The sequence below is a fragment of the Hakea prostrata genome, chromosome 4 (genome assembly GCF_041222555.1).
Source record: "Hakea prostrata isolate BN-2017 chromosome 4, UWA_Hpros_2, whole genome shotgun sequence".
Taxonomy (NCBI): Eukaryota; Viridiplantae; Streptophyta; class Magnoliopsida; order Proteales; family Proteaceae; genus Hakea; species Hakea prostrata.
Genome location: NC_142603.1, coordinates 19,802,213 through 19,818,600, shown reverse-complemented (window position 1 = coordinate 19,818,600; position 16,388 = coordinate 19,802,213). Strand labels below are relative to the sequence as shown.

At 38.1% G+C, this 16,388-nt stretch overlaps 1 protein-coding gene across 1 annotated transcript; it reads left to right on the top strand.

The window, feature by feature from the left end:
* The first annotated feature begins 6,661 nt into the window (after positions 1 to 6,661).
* Positions 6,662 to 16,059, top strand: LOC149018377 (membrin-11-like). The gene is made up of 4 exons (XM_089152663.1): positions 6,662 to 6,966; positions 7,685 to 7,805; positions 7,921 to 8,070; positions 15,261 to 16,059. Exons 1-4 carry the CDS (start codon positions 6,725 to 6,727, stop codon positions 15,420 to 15,422), a joined length of 675 nt encoding a protein of 224 aa, XP_089008789.1. The 5' UTR covers positions 6,662 to 6,724; the 3' UTR covers positions 15,423 to 16,059.
* The last annotated feature ends 329 nt before the right edge of the window (positions 16,060 to 16,388 follow it).

Genomic DNA, 16,388 nt, shown 5'->3' with positions numbered 1-16,388 from the left:
AGCAAGTACTAAGTTCTAAGTCCCTGATATCTCACCTCCATGTGACAATTTGACTGGAGCACTGGGTTCGGCTCCAACTTCGAGATAATTTGCATTATGACATTGAGCAGGTTTGACATCAATCCCAAATTTTCGCTATACTGATATTTGGGATTGAGATAATAGGCTGCAAAATTCACAAACTCATAGTTAGAGACTTAAACCTATCATTGAATGAACTACTAATATCTAATACAAGTCTACAATACAAATTAATAACCCACACTAATTACTTATCTCCCTTATGCATCGGATGCATTAGATGAGCAATCCATCGAGCGTGCACAATATTTAGGTAAGCGATGTGACCTCTAGGGTTAGCTCTTTCTATGGCTATCTTCATACACTCAAGGGCTACATAGATGTGGGGCATAATGAGCACATTCAGGGAGGAGTCAACCATATGCAAGACCTTGATTATGGAATCCAAGGTCTCTAGACAATAGTCACACTCCTCCAAAACTCACCAGACGAGATCGTCATCTGTGCTGTGCACCCACTATTTGTACTAAATTATCTAAACACATTAAGTTAGTAATAGATACTACATACTAGATATCCATAGTATAAATGTATAAGAACTTGTTAAATGAAATAGTAGAGAGAAATTTTTTTTACTTGGATCCAAACCCAAGAGAACCACTCCTCTAATGCAAACATAGATATGAGGCCCACCTTCTTCTCCTAAATACTGCTGAGGGCAACACAATTCTTGGAGAATCCGTCGGACCGGGTTGCACCAACTCACCCTCGCATACTTGCCTCATCAATATCCAGTGCAACGTTATGATTATATGTCACATCCCCCCAGCCAGGTACACTAACTCCAATACCCAGAGGTGTGATCCACAGCCCCAAAGATCAAGTCTCATCAATCATCCTCCCATATAGCACAAAAGTATAATGAAGAGCAATAAATAATCATTGTATTAATGTATATAAAAAGAAATAATCAATGAATGGATCTCAGAGAACATAATCAGAGTGCAGAAAAATGATATCAATGTAATCGAGTAAAAGAGTATAGCGGAAATAAACTTTAAATCAAATGCGGAAGAATAGTCAACTAATGTATTACAACTGGAACAATAAAAAAGTCTATCAAGCTAATCTATATCCTCAAAAGGTTCTTCTTCTTCTCTTCTTCTTCTTCTTCTTCTTCTTCTAAGTGGGCTTGTGCTCTTACAGCTTGGGATCCATATCAAGCTCATACTCCCATCTGTAGGCAAGACAATGTTTATCATTATTGATCGGTGCCATGATAGTATTCTACACTGGCACTCGAGTCGTACCACAGGTCACTATCATCTCCCACTACTTCCTCAGCTGCATAACATAGGGAAGGGTCCTTCACACAAGAGCTCGGGATCTCATCCTTTCCTGTATAGTCATCTAACAAACGTTATCCCCGAAAGGATGAGCTCAAAAGAACTCAGCAAGTAGTTTAAGTACAAATAACCATTACAATCAATATTCAAGTACAAAACATAATGCAATATGAGATGAGACAATGTGCATGTATGCATCTAACCCTAACATATATGCTAGTCCCTAGTGGCAGACACACATTAAGATAGAACATCATACTCCTTTGGGCGGTCTCAGTCACTCTACCTCATGACTCTTAAGCATGTCTTTTGGGTTCCCCGCGGTAGTTAGGTCAAGGCATCCATCTCAGACTATCACCATAGCTGGGGTTTAGGTCATAACTCTATCACTCCACCATTTGGTATGAGTATTGGCACATGTTATGGTAATACTTAGCCCAATGCAAGTCATCTATTAAGTCACATCAACTTAGGGTCGATTACTTCCCTTCCTTGCCTCTTGCAATCCATTCCAGTATCTTTCCCCCTAGAGTCATTGTATCCTATGGCTCCAACCAACTCAGACTATGGACTCTTAACCCTATTGGTCATCCACATATAATAAGTGGGAAGCTCTTATGTCCTCTCATGGGTTGTCTACCGAACTTGAGCACCCATAAGCCCAGGCTAAATATAATACAACCCAATTAATGAATGGCCCCCACAATGTAATTGTGTCCTCTCACGGGTTGGATACCAGTCTTGATGGCCCACAATCCCCATTGCTGCCACAGGTCACTCAACCTCAATACCCACGCTGATAGGGTGAGATATGACGGGATTTCTAACCAAAAATTTCTATACAACCTAACTATGGCATCCAGTAATCATGAAAAGCACTAAGGGGCATCATAGGAATGCATCTCATACCACCTCCACTGATGTCCCATGACAGAAACACCCAATTGGCATTTCCCATTCCACAATCACAACCTAAGCAATCACATTACAATATGATTTCAAACATAACATTATATCATAATTCATTCATATTCCAACATTCACATATTCAATGAAGATGCATATCATCATTGCTAATAATATTCTAATATTATGGAGGCATATCTATCATGAATAAGTCCTAAAACAATAATATAGATCAGGCATTCAAGTTCTATTACAAAATAAGAAAGTAACTTATGTTATTTGTAAGTGAACGTCCTCACCTTGTTGTTGACTTAAAGCCATTGAAGAGTATATCAAAAGATGGATTCAAAGCCAATCGACCAAGGCTTGAAACTATCATTGTACCCTTTGGTCGCCTAAGGCTGCCAAGCCAATTGACTAAAGCTATTGTGTACAAACAATTAAACCTAAAATCGGTCAAAAACTCATCGTTTGGGTTCCCAATCACTCCTAAATTAATTAGAAAATCCTAAGATAATGGTATGACACTATCTAGTATGATTTAGACATTAATCAAGGCCAAAGGAATGAAAACCTAACAAGTTTTATACTAAGTTTCATCCAAAATCAAACCACATATTCTCGGATAGATTAGAGTGAATGGAGATTCACTCTAAGACTAACTGAATAGAAGAATAAGGTCTGAAAACAAAATAAAATATGGTCTAACATGGATTGGAAATCAGATAAAACAAAAAGAATAGAAATCACATAGACCTACATTAGGTCTTTACTGAAATCACACTGTGAAGTTCATAGAAGAGCTAGAGCGAATGGAGATTCACTCTAGAACTAAGAGAATAGAAGAGTAGGCCATTACGACAACTTAAGGCCTTCTCCAAACTCTCATCAATGGGTAGAATCAATAGGAGAATGTAGATCTAGAAGAAAGAGTGTGATCGCTAATCTTGAAGAAGAAGATTAGTCGAGCGGAAAACTTCACGGATACTTGGAAATCTTCATTGGCCTTAGAGAGAGTGCTCTCAAGTCTTTTTGGCATTCTCTAATAGTCTTTTGACACAATGACACGAATTAGAATGGAAATTGATATATAGGGCTTCCGAAACCTAATTCCCCAAAAGTGACAAAACTACCTCGGTACTGGTTGGGCACTTGGGGAGACCAAGGCAATCGACCAACCTGTACCACTTTTGGTCAAAAGTGTATTTTGGTCTCCCGAAGGTCCTAACTTCATCTTGGGTCCCTTTTCAAGTTATAAGAGGGTCTTACCTAGTTTTTCGGGACCTTCCAATTGTGTCATCACTGAGCTCTTGGTCCATTTACCAAGTTTATCATCATTCAAGCATGATTTTCTTCTGAACTCAGACAAGGTTTCTAACTTGGCATCATCACCATCTACTTCCATTGGTTCCAAGTAAGATCCAATGCGTTTAATTTGGATGGCCCACAACTGTCTTCTTCTTAACTTAGGGTCTTCAGACGTACAATATATATTTTTTGGGTTGGGGTTGTGAGGGATTTCACATTATAGATGAAATTAGTTACTAGCTTGGCCCTCTCCATTGTGGTCTGGATAATGTTGATCTTACCGATGTCTTTTAACATGAGGTCGATACAATGAGCTACGTAGGCTGTCCAATAGAGATTATATCCAAGTGTATTCATCAATACCTCACTTGCCTTTTTAAAGTTGGAGCCATTATCAATGACAATCTGCACCAAATTATTCTTCCCAACCTCATCAATAACATCTTGCAGGAGTCCAATACCTGTGGTCTTTTGTTTGGCCAGTAGCTTCCACATATTTCAAAAAAATGGTTCTTCTGTCACAATACACCGTAAAGTTGATGATAGGCTTTCTTGTCGGACCGACCATCCATCACACATAATGGTGCGTCCATATGACCCCCACATTGATCTCAAACCACCGATGTACTCCTACAGCTTCTTCTTCTCCTCAATTAGTAAGGTGGTCATCACCTCTCTAGGGGTGGGACCAGCATATCCAGGATTTGGCTTTACAATAATGTAAATCATATTCTTGTAATACAGACCATGTGTTGTGTTTTCTAGAATATAACTATAACACATCCACTTTGCCACTGCCTTCTTCACCTTCTTAGCCATCTCTATCCATGCACATGTAATCTTGGGTTGATTGGCCCCCTTCCTTCTGAAAATGTCAGGATCCTACTCTAGGATAGGATCCCTCCTTTGTGGATAGTCACACGGTGCTAGTAGATCTGTTGTAGAAGTGGCCCTCTGACTCTATGATCGGCTGAACATACCATGTATACCACCCTTGTCCTTAGATCTAGATGCTCTAGCCCCTGATCCAAATGTTCCAACCCCTACAACCCTAGAGGGACCATCTCCTGTAAATCTAACTATGGTCCCTCTCCTGCTCCTAGTACTGCATCTTCCTGCTCTCAGCTATTGCCTGTATGATATCCCTCTCCTTTTGCTCTCTAATATCAATGGGATCAACATCTTGATCAAAATCTGAATCAACTCTATAAGATGACGGTGCTCACACTGCCTCGTCAATGCAACATTCACCATCCTCTTCTTTTTGTTTCTTCTTCCCCTTTTCTTTCTCCGGCTCTCTTACTGCCTTCACTATATCAACATGCGCCTCAATGCACGTGGCAACATCCTTCAAATTGCCAGTGATGTGAGCCTTAAATCTGCTAATGCCACTTGAGTTCAACTCCTTACCACAGAAGTTGCATATTATTCTAGTCTTGTTGCCATCTATAGCAACACAATACGTCATGTTGGATCAACCCTCCCCCTTATTGCAACTCCCTGTGGTTGTCCCTGTCTGTGGCCTTGTTGTCCTCCCTGTGAACTTGCTCCTCTCCCACTACCAGACATGATAATTGTTGGATCGAAAATGATTGCATAAGCAATTAAACAATACCAAAATAATATTTTCTACAAAATAAATATTTAAAATTTTTTTGACAAAAGAAAAAGTTGCCATATCAAAATCAATAATAGAATCACACAAGCAACACTTGAAAATGCTTATAGAGCTATTCCATAATTTTCTATAATTTTCAAAATCATTTCCTTTATTTGTTCCTAATTTGTTCCTCTCTTTTTTTTCCAAAATTATTTATATTTTTTATTAGTATTTTAATAATTTTTAAAAATAAAATAATTATTTATTAGGTGGAAAAATATTTCGACTATATAATTCTGTAGATTGACCTATGGAGATCTATATATGTGTGATCGCAGAACCGTGCCCTAGTCTGTATGTAACCAAATCAAGACAAGAAATTCACACATGAGAGAGAGAGGTTTGATGACGGAGTTCAGCATTAGATGCCTACATCTCCGAGATTCAAGACTGAACCCAATCCACTATAGCTTGAAAGATTACAGATAAACAGGGAAGAATAAGGGTACAGAGATGACCAAGAATCAACCATCGATTGAAGGTAGAAGATGAAGAGCAGGAAGAAGAATCGCCATCTCCAAAATTCATAATCACCAGAGCTCAAACACGACTCAGCAAACCCCAATTCCAGAACCCTTGTTTTGCATACTCGAATGATTCAAACCAAGCCAAAGACTCATATACATAACCCCGAATCAAACTTGAACCAACCGGTTCACTTACAATTCCACTTCAACAGGAATGGTCCGGATTACCCCTAACAATATGTTTTTTCGATCACGATATAACGAATATATCATGCAAAAAGTAAGCATTTACAGTGTACAAAAATACAATTTTTTACGCCCGAAAATAAATAAAAGATTAGTTAGTGAAAAAAATTATGACTTGGTGAATTTGTAGATCGGCCCATGGTGTTCAACATATATTAATTTCATATCTATCAAACAACATTATGGCATGTATTTTGAAAAAGTAAACAATTTGGAGAATATGATTATCTTTTAGATGAAAAAAATCCACAAAATTCCCAGATCATGTAAAATTCCACTTGATCAATAAACAATGTTATACTAGTTAACAATCAAGTGAGAGCTACAATTATATATCAAAGATCAAACAAAAATATAGTAAGAATGCCAAGCAATAAGAGAGAGAAGGTCTAGGGGAGGTCTCGAGACGAAAGAGAAAATCACAAAATTCAAATAATAATTTGCAAGAAAATCGGCAAAATTTCTCTGTGTATATATCGCCATTTTCGGCGAAAAATCGTTGAAAATTGGCTATATGCCTATATCTCGCGGAATCTTTCGCCCAGCATATCGGTTTGCTATTCACCAAAACGGCCGAATTTCGGCGTAAAAAACTCTAGAAAAATTTAACCAACTTCTCACAGTTTTCTTCCCTTTGCCGGTTACCAGAGGAAGTTTCCCTTCACCAGCAGTCGGAGGAATCGAATTAAAATTAATATTTTGTATTCTTATCTTTCCTGTATTCTCTCTCATCTTCTCTCTCATTCTCTCTCCTGTGGCATGATTTGGCCATGGAAGGAGGAGGAACGCTATCGGAAATCTACCAGAGCTCTAAGAGGTTGTTATTGAGGACGAGAGATGGGTTGGAGAGGCTTGAACGCTTGGAATTCTCATCATCGTCAAATGGCATCGATTCTCCCGAACTCTCTTTCTCTATCAAGAAAGACATCGCTCAGATCCAATCTCTCTGTGTCGAGATGGATCGCCTCTGGAGATCTGTCGCTTCCAAACCCCAGCGTGATCTCTGGAAGCGGTAATAATTCTTGTACCCATAATTTCTCTTTTACCCGATCGATTTGATCTACTTCGTGTACTTCAGAGTAACATGTACTTGGAACTTGACTTGGGCATCTCATGATCTTGTTTACATGAAGGAAACAATTTCTTTGGATGGGTTTCTGAAGGGAAACTTGTGAACTTGCGGTGGATTGTTCAAATGGAAACTCTTGATTGGGTGAATCAGTCTTTCTATCCAACCAGAACAGTTCTACGAAGAAAATCATAAATAGCTAGGTCTCATTTCAATTATTAGTCTGCAATCTCGTGGTTTTTTTTTTTGTTGGGTTAAACCTCTGCACAATTTTCTGGTAATTTAATATGTACGAATGTTGAGAACTGGCACGATCCAAGAAACTGTTATGTCGTTAACATCCTGTTTTACACTAGGAGATAATGTAAAGGTATACTATGTAGCTGATTACAAGCCCAAAAATGTAATTACTCTCTTCTATGAATTAGGCTTGAAGGAACGACTAGATATATCCTGGATTACCGAGTTTATAACAGTCATGGTTTTCCAATCATTCTGAGGATTTTGGAAGTTGAAGACGGGTTAATAGTATGTCATTGGAGTTATGAATGGATTTCTACTCGAAAAATAATAATAATAATTTGGATTTATTGATCATTACAAAATTGGTTTCAATTAATCAGTGTCGTTTTTACTTAAAAACCACCCTTCTTATGTACAGAAAAGTGGAACAGGTAGCTGAAGAAGCCGACTCGTTCAAGGAAAGCCTTGATAAGTATTTACTACGCCATCAGAAAAGGATGCAGGAGGTCAAAGAGAGGGCACAACTACTTGAGAGAGCTGTTAGTAATTGCTATCCTTTCATTGTATTCAACTATTGAAAGTGTTTTGTCAATATTTCTTGCATCTATAATTACTCTGATTCTGGTATACTTAAACCATCTTGTGTATTTGAAGAATGGGGACTCTGCCTATGTTTTGAGAATCTTCGATGATGAGACACAAGCAATGCAAGCAGCCCGTAACTCATCCAAGATTCTCGAAGAAGCTTATTCTACTGGAGTGGCCATTCTCTCCAAATATGCAGAGCAAAAGGACAGCTTGAAGGTAATGGGCTTACTTATCTGCATGCACCCTCTATGCTTTTCCTTCATTTTGATTTTCTTCATAAAAAGCACACTGCAGAAATGAAATCTTCCTGAGTGCTTAGGTCATTCTGCTTTCATGTATTTTAAGTGTTGTGTTTTGGTTCCTAGGTTTTCTTTTCTTTTAATAATTAAATACAATGTTTTTGGATTGAATATTCTGCAGATGTATCTGATATAAGAGGATTGATGTAGACAAGTGTTGTTAGCAAACAATGTAATAGCAAGCCCAAGAATAAACGATGTAAAGAAGTCCCTTAAAGGACTACTTTTATTTGAAAAAAGGGGCTTTGGATTGGGTCATCAATCTCATTTTCCCCCTACAGTAGTGAGCCATTTAGTGTGGCTAAAGGCCCTAAACTATAAGTAGAAGTTGGTAGAAGAGGATTTACCTCATTCTTTATCAGGATAGCTAGTCTTTTATTTAATTTAATTATTTCTAGATGTTTTTCTTTTAAGTAGGTGAGAGTAGGATGTTTCAGAGGGAATAAAAGTAGAATGGATGAAGTGGAGAGGTTTGTCTAGAGTATTATGTGGCAGTCTTTTATTTAATTTATGTTTTTCTAGATGTTCTCCTTTAAATCTTAGAGGAAAGTTCTATTGAATGTTCTATGGCTCGCTGCATATATGCAGAATATTGGCTAGTTAAGAGGTGTTCTATTTTTTGAGACTTATGCAAGCCTTGGTGTGCAAGTCTTGAGGTTGGAGTCTTGGTGTGCAAATCTTGGAGACTCTAGAGTTTTCTTTTGTTAGAAAACAAGCTATAAGAATCAAACCAGACGTTGGATTGAAGGAGAAAGCAAGGAAGAAGAGAAAGAAGAACCACAACAGTCTGCGATTTTGGATTAGTTTTCGAGTGTTGCAGGCCTCTTATATTTTTACTATTCAAATCTCCAATTACAAGATTGGAGGACAAGAAATTTGTCCTATAAAAATGGAAGCAAATATTACAAGCTAAAGACAAAGTATAATGATGAAAGATTCTGTCTGAAAGAAGAAGTATGAAAAATAGAAACAAACTGAAAATAGAAAGTAAACAGAAAAGGAGACTCTAGATCCTCCAAGACTTGCACGCCAAGACTGCAGCCCCAAAACTTGCACACCAATATTGCAACATCAAGACTTGCGCAAGCCTCAACAGTCCCCCCAGTTGGAGCATACAAGTCTCCCATGCCCAGCTTGGAACAGAGAGATCGAAAACTAAGACCAAATAGTGTTTTAGTGAACATGTCAACCAGCTGAGCTGTAGAACCCACAAAGGTTGTCTTGATATTTTTCTTCTTAGTCGGTCCACCTCTATATGCTATTAAGAGGAAAATTATCAAGACACCCTGCGTGGGTTTTGCAGATCAGCTGACTGACGTGTTCACTATAACACTATTTGATCCTAGTTTTTGATCTATCTGTTCCAAGTTGGGCATTGGAGACTTGTATACTCCAACTTGAGCGGGAGTGTTGAGAGTTGCACAAGTCTTGGTGTGAAGTGTTGGGGCTGCAGTCTTGGTTTGCAAGCTTGGGGTTTGGCCCTTTGCTCTTTTGTTTGTTTTTCACTATAACACTTTCCATTTTGATTTTCCTAGTTTTAATTGGAGATCTGAATCTTAAAAGTCCGTGACTCCTAACCAGTTGGGCATTGGAGGTTTTTTTTTTTTTTGCTTTCTCCTTCAGTCCAACATCTGGTTTGATTACTCCAGCTTGTTTTCTAACACTCTTGAGAAGCTATTTCTTGTAGAGATGAATGTTATGGATATGCAGAAAAAATAGGAAGTATAAAGGAATGGTCGTATTAGAGCTGAGTTGGCAGTTTTCCCAATCAGTAACAAGCTCCAAGAGAATCGTTTAGGTGGTATGGTCATGTTTAATGGAGGCCTATGGATGCCCTAGTATTGAGAAGTGATGTGATTCTGATTGAAAGAGCTAAAAGAGTTAGGAGCAGGTCCAAAATGATCATAGGAGAGGTTGTGAAGGACATGGATAGTCTAGGTCTATATGGAATATAATCTCGTGGAGAGCCTATTGGAGGGCAAGGATCCATGTGCAGACTATTTAGCTATGATTCTACTTGCTGACTGGCTGTGTCTCTCTCCTCTTACTTTCATCTCTTATCTTTGCTGTTATTTTCCATCTTTCAGTCAGCATTTTCCGTTTTTAATTTCTCATCTAATTGCCTTATCTTCTTTTCCTATCTTTTATTCCCCTTTTATTTTTTCAGGCATCTGTTTTCTTGCTTTATTTTGTTTTCAGGCATCAGTTTTTTGCTTTATTTTGTTTGGATCTTTGTGGTAGACCTCAATAAGTTGGGATAAGGCTGAATTTGTTCTTGTGGATTCCCCTCCCCCCCCTAAGAATATGTGTTTGCTATTAGCTATAGGATTTGACTTTACTAAGGGCAGAGCTCATGTGTTGTAAGATTGCTCCATTGAATGTGTGGTCATGGATTCAAGTCATGAAACAACCTACTCGTGAACTGGCCTAAGATTGTCTACATTATCACCATCCTCAGACCTTGCAGTGGCATGGGCCTTTTGCACTGGGTATTTCATTTTATTTGACTTTCATAGTTAGATTAGGAGTTTTGGTTTAGTTTCCTACATAAGGCTTGTAAGAGCCTGGTGTAGGCTCAATTGAATGAGGGTCAATAACAGAACAACTCAAATGTGAGAAAACTAGGGTTTCTTTTAGAGTGTATCAGATGGGAATGGGATGATCTCAGGTGAGTTATTGGATATCTTGATCAGGACTTAAATGGATTGGGGTTAATGGGGTGCAGGGATGTAATAAATTCAAGTATGGATTCAGTAAAGACTAGAAAGAAGAGGTTTCTTTTATTAGAATTTTGGAATTTTTGTCAAATGTGGTGATGCAGCAAGGCGAAGATTGATTCTATTCAATTCAAATTAAGGGATTTTTAAATTTTTTTTTTAAAGGGCATGTTTTCTCGATGTTGGGGAGAGATTTGGCGTGGATAATTGATTGCAAATTTTTAACACCACTGCCGAGAGCTGTGCATACTTCTTTCGCCTTATCTGATCATCTTCTCAGTTTCTTCATCCCCATCTGCTACTTCCCTTGTTCACGGTTATATCATTGGTTGCTGAGTTCTCTCTCTGTACTGAGTAGTATTACCAGAACTGAGAAGATGCTTACTGACAATTAATCTTTACTGAACAGTTCTGAGATTTGGGTCTAAGGAAACCCGTCTCTGGACAATTAAAACCCCTAGGATTTTGGCTCGAATTGCTTCTTTTCACTGAGAAAATTAAAGCCATAGCCAGATCTAATTTCCTTCTTACCACCAGAAGTGAGTTGCAGAAGTTTCTTTGATCCTTGACCTGTTATTTACATTCTTTTTTGTATCATTCATTCTCATTTTCTGACAATTTCTCATCTTTTTATGTTTGGTATTCATTTTGAAACTTATTTTTGTTTAAAAGAACAAAAAACACCCCTTAAAAACAAGAATAGATTAAGAATCTATCATGGATACTGGGCGAAAATGTTTTGAGTAATTTTTTCTGTACTTTAACGAGCACATGCTGATGTGACCAGAACTAAGGGTAAAATCGTTATTTACTCTTCAAACTAGAGAGGCATATCCCTTTCCCTTCTTCATCCAACCCTCTGTCACGAATGATCCAGCAGTGGTCTTAAGCTTGTCGTTTGTAGCTATACTGTCTTGATTAGTATTGGAATGCTTTGCCTGCCAAAGGAGGATCTAGGACTGTCCCTAACCATGTTGCTTGTCTCCAGAGCAGAGTTATTGTCCTAGTCTCTTTGTCTGCATTCCCAACAGTGATGCAGATCCAGCCCCTAATTGGGGCTCTTAGATTTGTTCCCCTGACTTTAGAAGCCCAAGTGAAGCCCTTAGGATCTGTTGCCCTGCCCTTAGAGGGCCTTAGAAACTTAGGATTGATAGTTATTGATGTTGTGCCGTTGTCGCATAGGTTTGTGGTCATGAGCCTATCCTATGAGCCTAAAAGTTAAGTGCCTATGAAAATTTGAATATAATTTAAGTAAGTGGTTTTTAATAATGTAAGTTCTGCCTGACTTAAATTCCACCCCACATTTTTTTGGGGGATGAATTCCTGACTTAAGTTTTAAAGGCAGAATAGTCTTTTCTTGTTTTTACATCAGTTCTTGGTGTTGAGTCATAAGTCTAGCAGGCGTCCTAGTTCCAGTAGGTTTTTAAGTTCTATTTCCTTTAGGAGTTGGGATTCTCATTTCTATTGTGAGTTGTAAGGCTCCCCTATTATACTGCCCTTGAGGAATACTATAAACAGTTTAGATTATCTCATTATGTTTCTCAAGTCTTGAGTGCTTTTATGTGTGTGGTCGCTGCAACTCTTGGTTTATGCCTACTTTGGTCAGAGAAGGCCAATGGTCGAATATTTTCTTATATTCTTGGTGAAGTCGAGCCAGATCCATGCTATGGCTCAATAGATAACCTTCAAGAAGCCATTCTATTCTCTCTACTGCTCTACAAGGCTTCCGCATTTTGGTTGATGCTTTCCTATATAGAATATACTTGTAAATTAGCCTATATATTGTGTGATATTATTTTGAGGAGTGCTCACAAGTTCAATCAGAGCCTCCACAACTAAATCGTGGCTTCCATCTTCTCTTCTCCCTCATTTTCCCCCTTATTCTTTCTCAAAATAACACTTTGATTTTGTTTATTCAATTCAACTTCTTTGCTTACAAAGAGGTGGGTGGGGCCTTTAAATAGTCTTACTGGGAGGAAAAGACTTGGACTTAAACTTGGAAACCTAACTTTACTCAACTAGGGAATCCTTTGTGGAGCATTTGCTTACTTGATTCCATAGATGTTTTCAACAATTCAATAGATTTCAAATCTGTGGAATTGTAGTTCATTAAAATTATCCATTTTGTTATCCTGGTCCTGTTGAATGAATCCTAGTGAAAAACTTTTTGGTTTCCCTGTTTCTGTATATTGAATCTTCCTGAAAAACTGTTTGGTTATCCTGAGTGTGTAAGATGAATCCATCCTGAACTAGTCTGGAAAACTGTTTGGTTGCTTGGTTCCGTGGATTCCATTACTTTGAGTTTGCTAATTTGGTATATTTTTATAGTTGAAAAACTAGAAATTCCATGTCAGCATAGAGTTAAATTTGTGTTAAGGATTTGAAGTCTATTGCCATATCTCACTCCACAAATCATCAACTCAGCATCCATGACATCATATCTTAAACCCTGAGAACAAAGATGGATCCCATGATCCATGATTATAGGAGGTAAAAAAACAAACAAACCCATTCCTATATCAAAGTATACAATCTATTGGATGTTCCATAAGATGCTAGAATATTAATAATAATTAATAAAAAAGGACATGCTTATTTCATGCTTAAGGCAGTCTTTGGTAACCTTTGGATGAGGAATGTAGCAAGCATAGGAAGCCAACTTTGGGCGTCAAGTTGTACAGTTTAATCCTTAATCCCTCTAATAATTTTGAAAGATTGTCATCATTTATTTGATCAAATATTCTTCATTCCAAAGCTTTCAACAGAGAATTCTACATTGCAACATTTGCACATATACTGTGCCCACAAAGAAATTATAGATCATAATCTTTTCGTTGCTGCCACATTTCTCCTCATGTGTATCTCAAATTGCGAGGTTCCATTTGTCCCTAGTCATGCATACTCTAGTACTCTTATCAACGGAGGCTGCTAATGAGTTTGGGTTTGTCCTCAGGCAGCAATTGAAGACCCAAATAGCAAGTAGGTTGTTACTGTGCACTGAACTCTAAGTATGGACTGTAATTAGATCTGTCAACTTTATATTAGCACAAGAAACAGTATAACCCAGCTGTTCATAATTAACAAACCAACATACTTTATGTCTTTCTGAAGTTGGCCAACCAAATATTAAAATAATAAAAAATTAACAAACCAACAAAAGGTATTGTCCATACAGCACCAAACCAACGAAATAACTTATATTTGCCCCACTCTTTCCACACCACTTGATGCCTTTCTTCCCCCAGTGGAACATACTTGTCTAGTAGATTCTTCTTGTCTTCACCCAAAGCGACTACACTGTTGCAGATCCATAAGTGCTCTAATTCTGGTTCTCCACACTCAATAATGGTTCTTCCATTGCTCCGGTTCATATGTTGTTCCAGACTTTGCCTTTACCTTTGTTGCAATTTCAACAATGGGCTGCCTTAAGACCTTTGTCTCAACCCTTCCTGTGTCCATGATGCTGGATTAGGCACTCAAAAAAAAAAAATTGATACATGACTAGGCCAGTTGGCAATGTCCCTAGTCTTTCCCTGAGATGATGTAGCTCGTCTTTTGCCATATCTGTTAAGCGTAGCAAGGTACGGTTTTGCCGAAATTTAGGTGGCAAAACCTTGAAACTTGGTTGAAATTTCACCAAACTTTGGGAATGTTTCGGTGGAATTTCACCTGCCCAGTTTTGGGGTGGTATTTGGGATCATTTTGGGCTGATTTTTGGTGTCTAGCCTAATTTGAGGCCAGTAATAAACACATTAAGAGTGTTATTTCCCCCCCCCCTAAAACCTAACTTAAAGTGGTGTTCTTGATCGGCATATGCCTGGCTGTGTGTGGGTGAAACTGGAATTCTAAAACATAAGTTTTAACTAATGTAAACATGAATATTATGCAAGACAAACCCTAAGATTTACATTAAAATGTAACAACACATACAACGATTAGTATTCAATAGACAAGTATATGTCGGGTAGGATCCATCCCCTGGGTCATGGAGGAGTACTTTGAATACTGGACATAAGCTTGCCATAACATAGTACGAATAAAGTTACCCATATAGTTTGTTGCTTGTATAACTAGTTGTGCTGGTCCTCATGGATATCCAAAGATGGAGTTACAAATGATGCATTATTAGAGCTTTATTTTTCAATGTCATTGTTTCAATAAATTGATGAACTTCAAATGTCAGGCAGATTTAAAATGAGTTTAGGGAAAATGGTGAGGAAAGATATGATAACTTTTTTTTGGTAGTAGATATGATAGCTTATGCCTTGCATCAAGTATGATCTGAAATAGAGCTATTTTAAGGGCAAAGATTCATTTAATTGGGATAAAGTTTGGTTGTTAGTGTTATTGCAACAAGTTGATACTTAGATAACACTTTTGCTAATTTCAGCGGGCACAACGGAAAGCACTGGACATCCTCAACACAGTTGGGCTCTCAAACTCCGTATTGAAGCTAATTGAGAAGCGGAACCGTTTTGACAGATTGATTAAATACACTGGGATGATAGTAACAGTAATTATTGTGTACGCCTTCTGGAGGTGGACTCATTGAACCCCATGTAATTTTACATCTAAACTGTCCATCTCTTGTAGCTATAAAGTCATTTCTCTTGATTTTTGCAAGATCATTAGACAGGAATTTTATCTGATTTGCTTGCCCCCTTGAGTCTTCAGAAAAAGGTAGCCTGCTAACTGAAGAGGCTTTGGATCTAACTTAGTTGGAATCCTCTCCGGAAGCGTTCTGGAAATTAAGCTTGCAAGCTGCCGGAGTTCTCAGATTCTGAAGTGCTTCTATTAAACGTTCCATAGTAATTGCTTGATTTTGGGGAATCCTTAAATTCCTTATGTTTGCTCGTTAAACTGCTAAAATAAGGATTGCCAGTCATCTATTATCTGTTAATCTTCTCTGCTCAATTAGCCAATTGTTTACCAGGAAGAAAAAAGTTTGAAAAGCCATCACTGGTCTTTGGATTGATACATATACAAACCATCCATTATTGTTGATAATGGTTCCAATATCTTATTCTAGCATGACCAATGGATATCCAACCTAGATTCTGATTCTCTGCCTTCTCTTTGGTCCCACTCTAGATTGTGCAGAGCCATTGATTTTATTGAAAACTCAGGTTGAAACGTTTCCTGGTTCTGTAGCCTTTTATGTCTAAAGCTATTAGGATTTGAGTGGAAGGTGAGGAGAATCCGGATCATCTCCCCGTCGGGCCCCCATGGCTTCCTGATCACAAAATCCAGTGGGTTCCACTGGTGAAAAAGTTTTTTTTTCTTCCCAAAATGTGTTTTTTACCGTGGGCCCCACAGGTTTTTGTAGTCAGGAAGCGTCGGTTTGTGCTCCCCGATGGGGTCGCAGATCCGGACTCAGGTGAGGAGGGGTTGGTTTTCTAACTTTCAACAAAAGGATATTCTCGTTTACCAACAAAAAAAAAATAAAAAATAAAAGAAATTTGTCTCTAACTATTTAAGACCCGACACACTCTCCACTCTCAAAATCCCTCTCCATTAA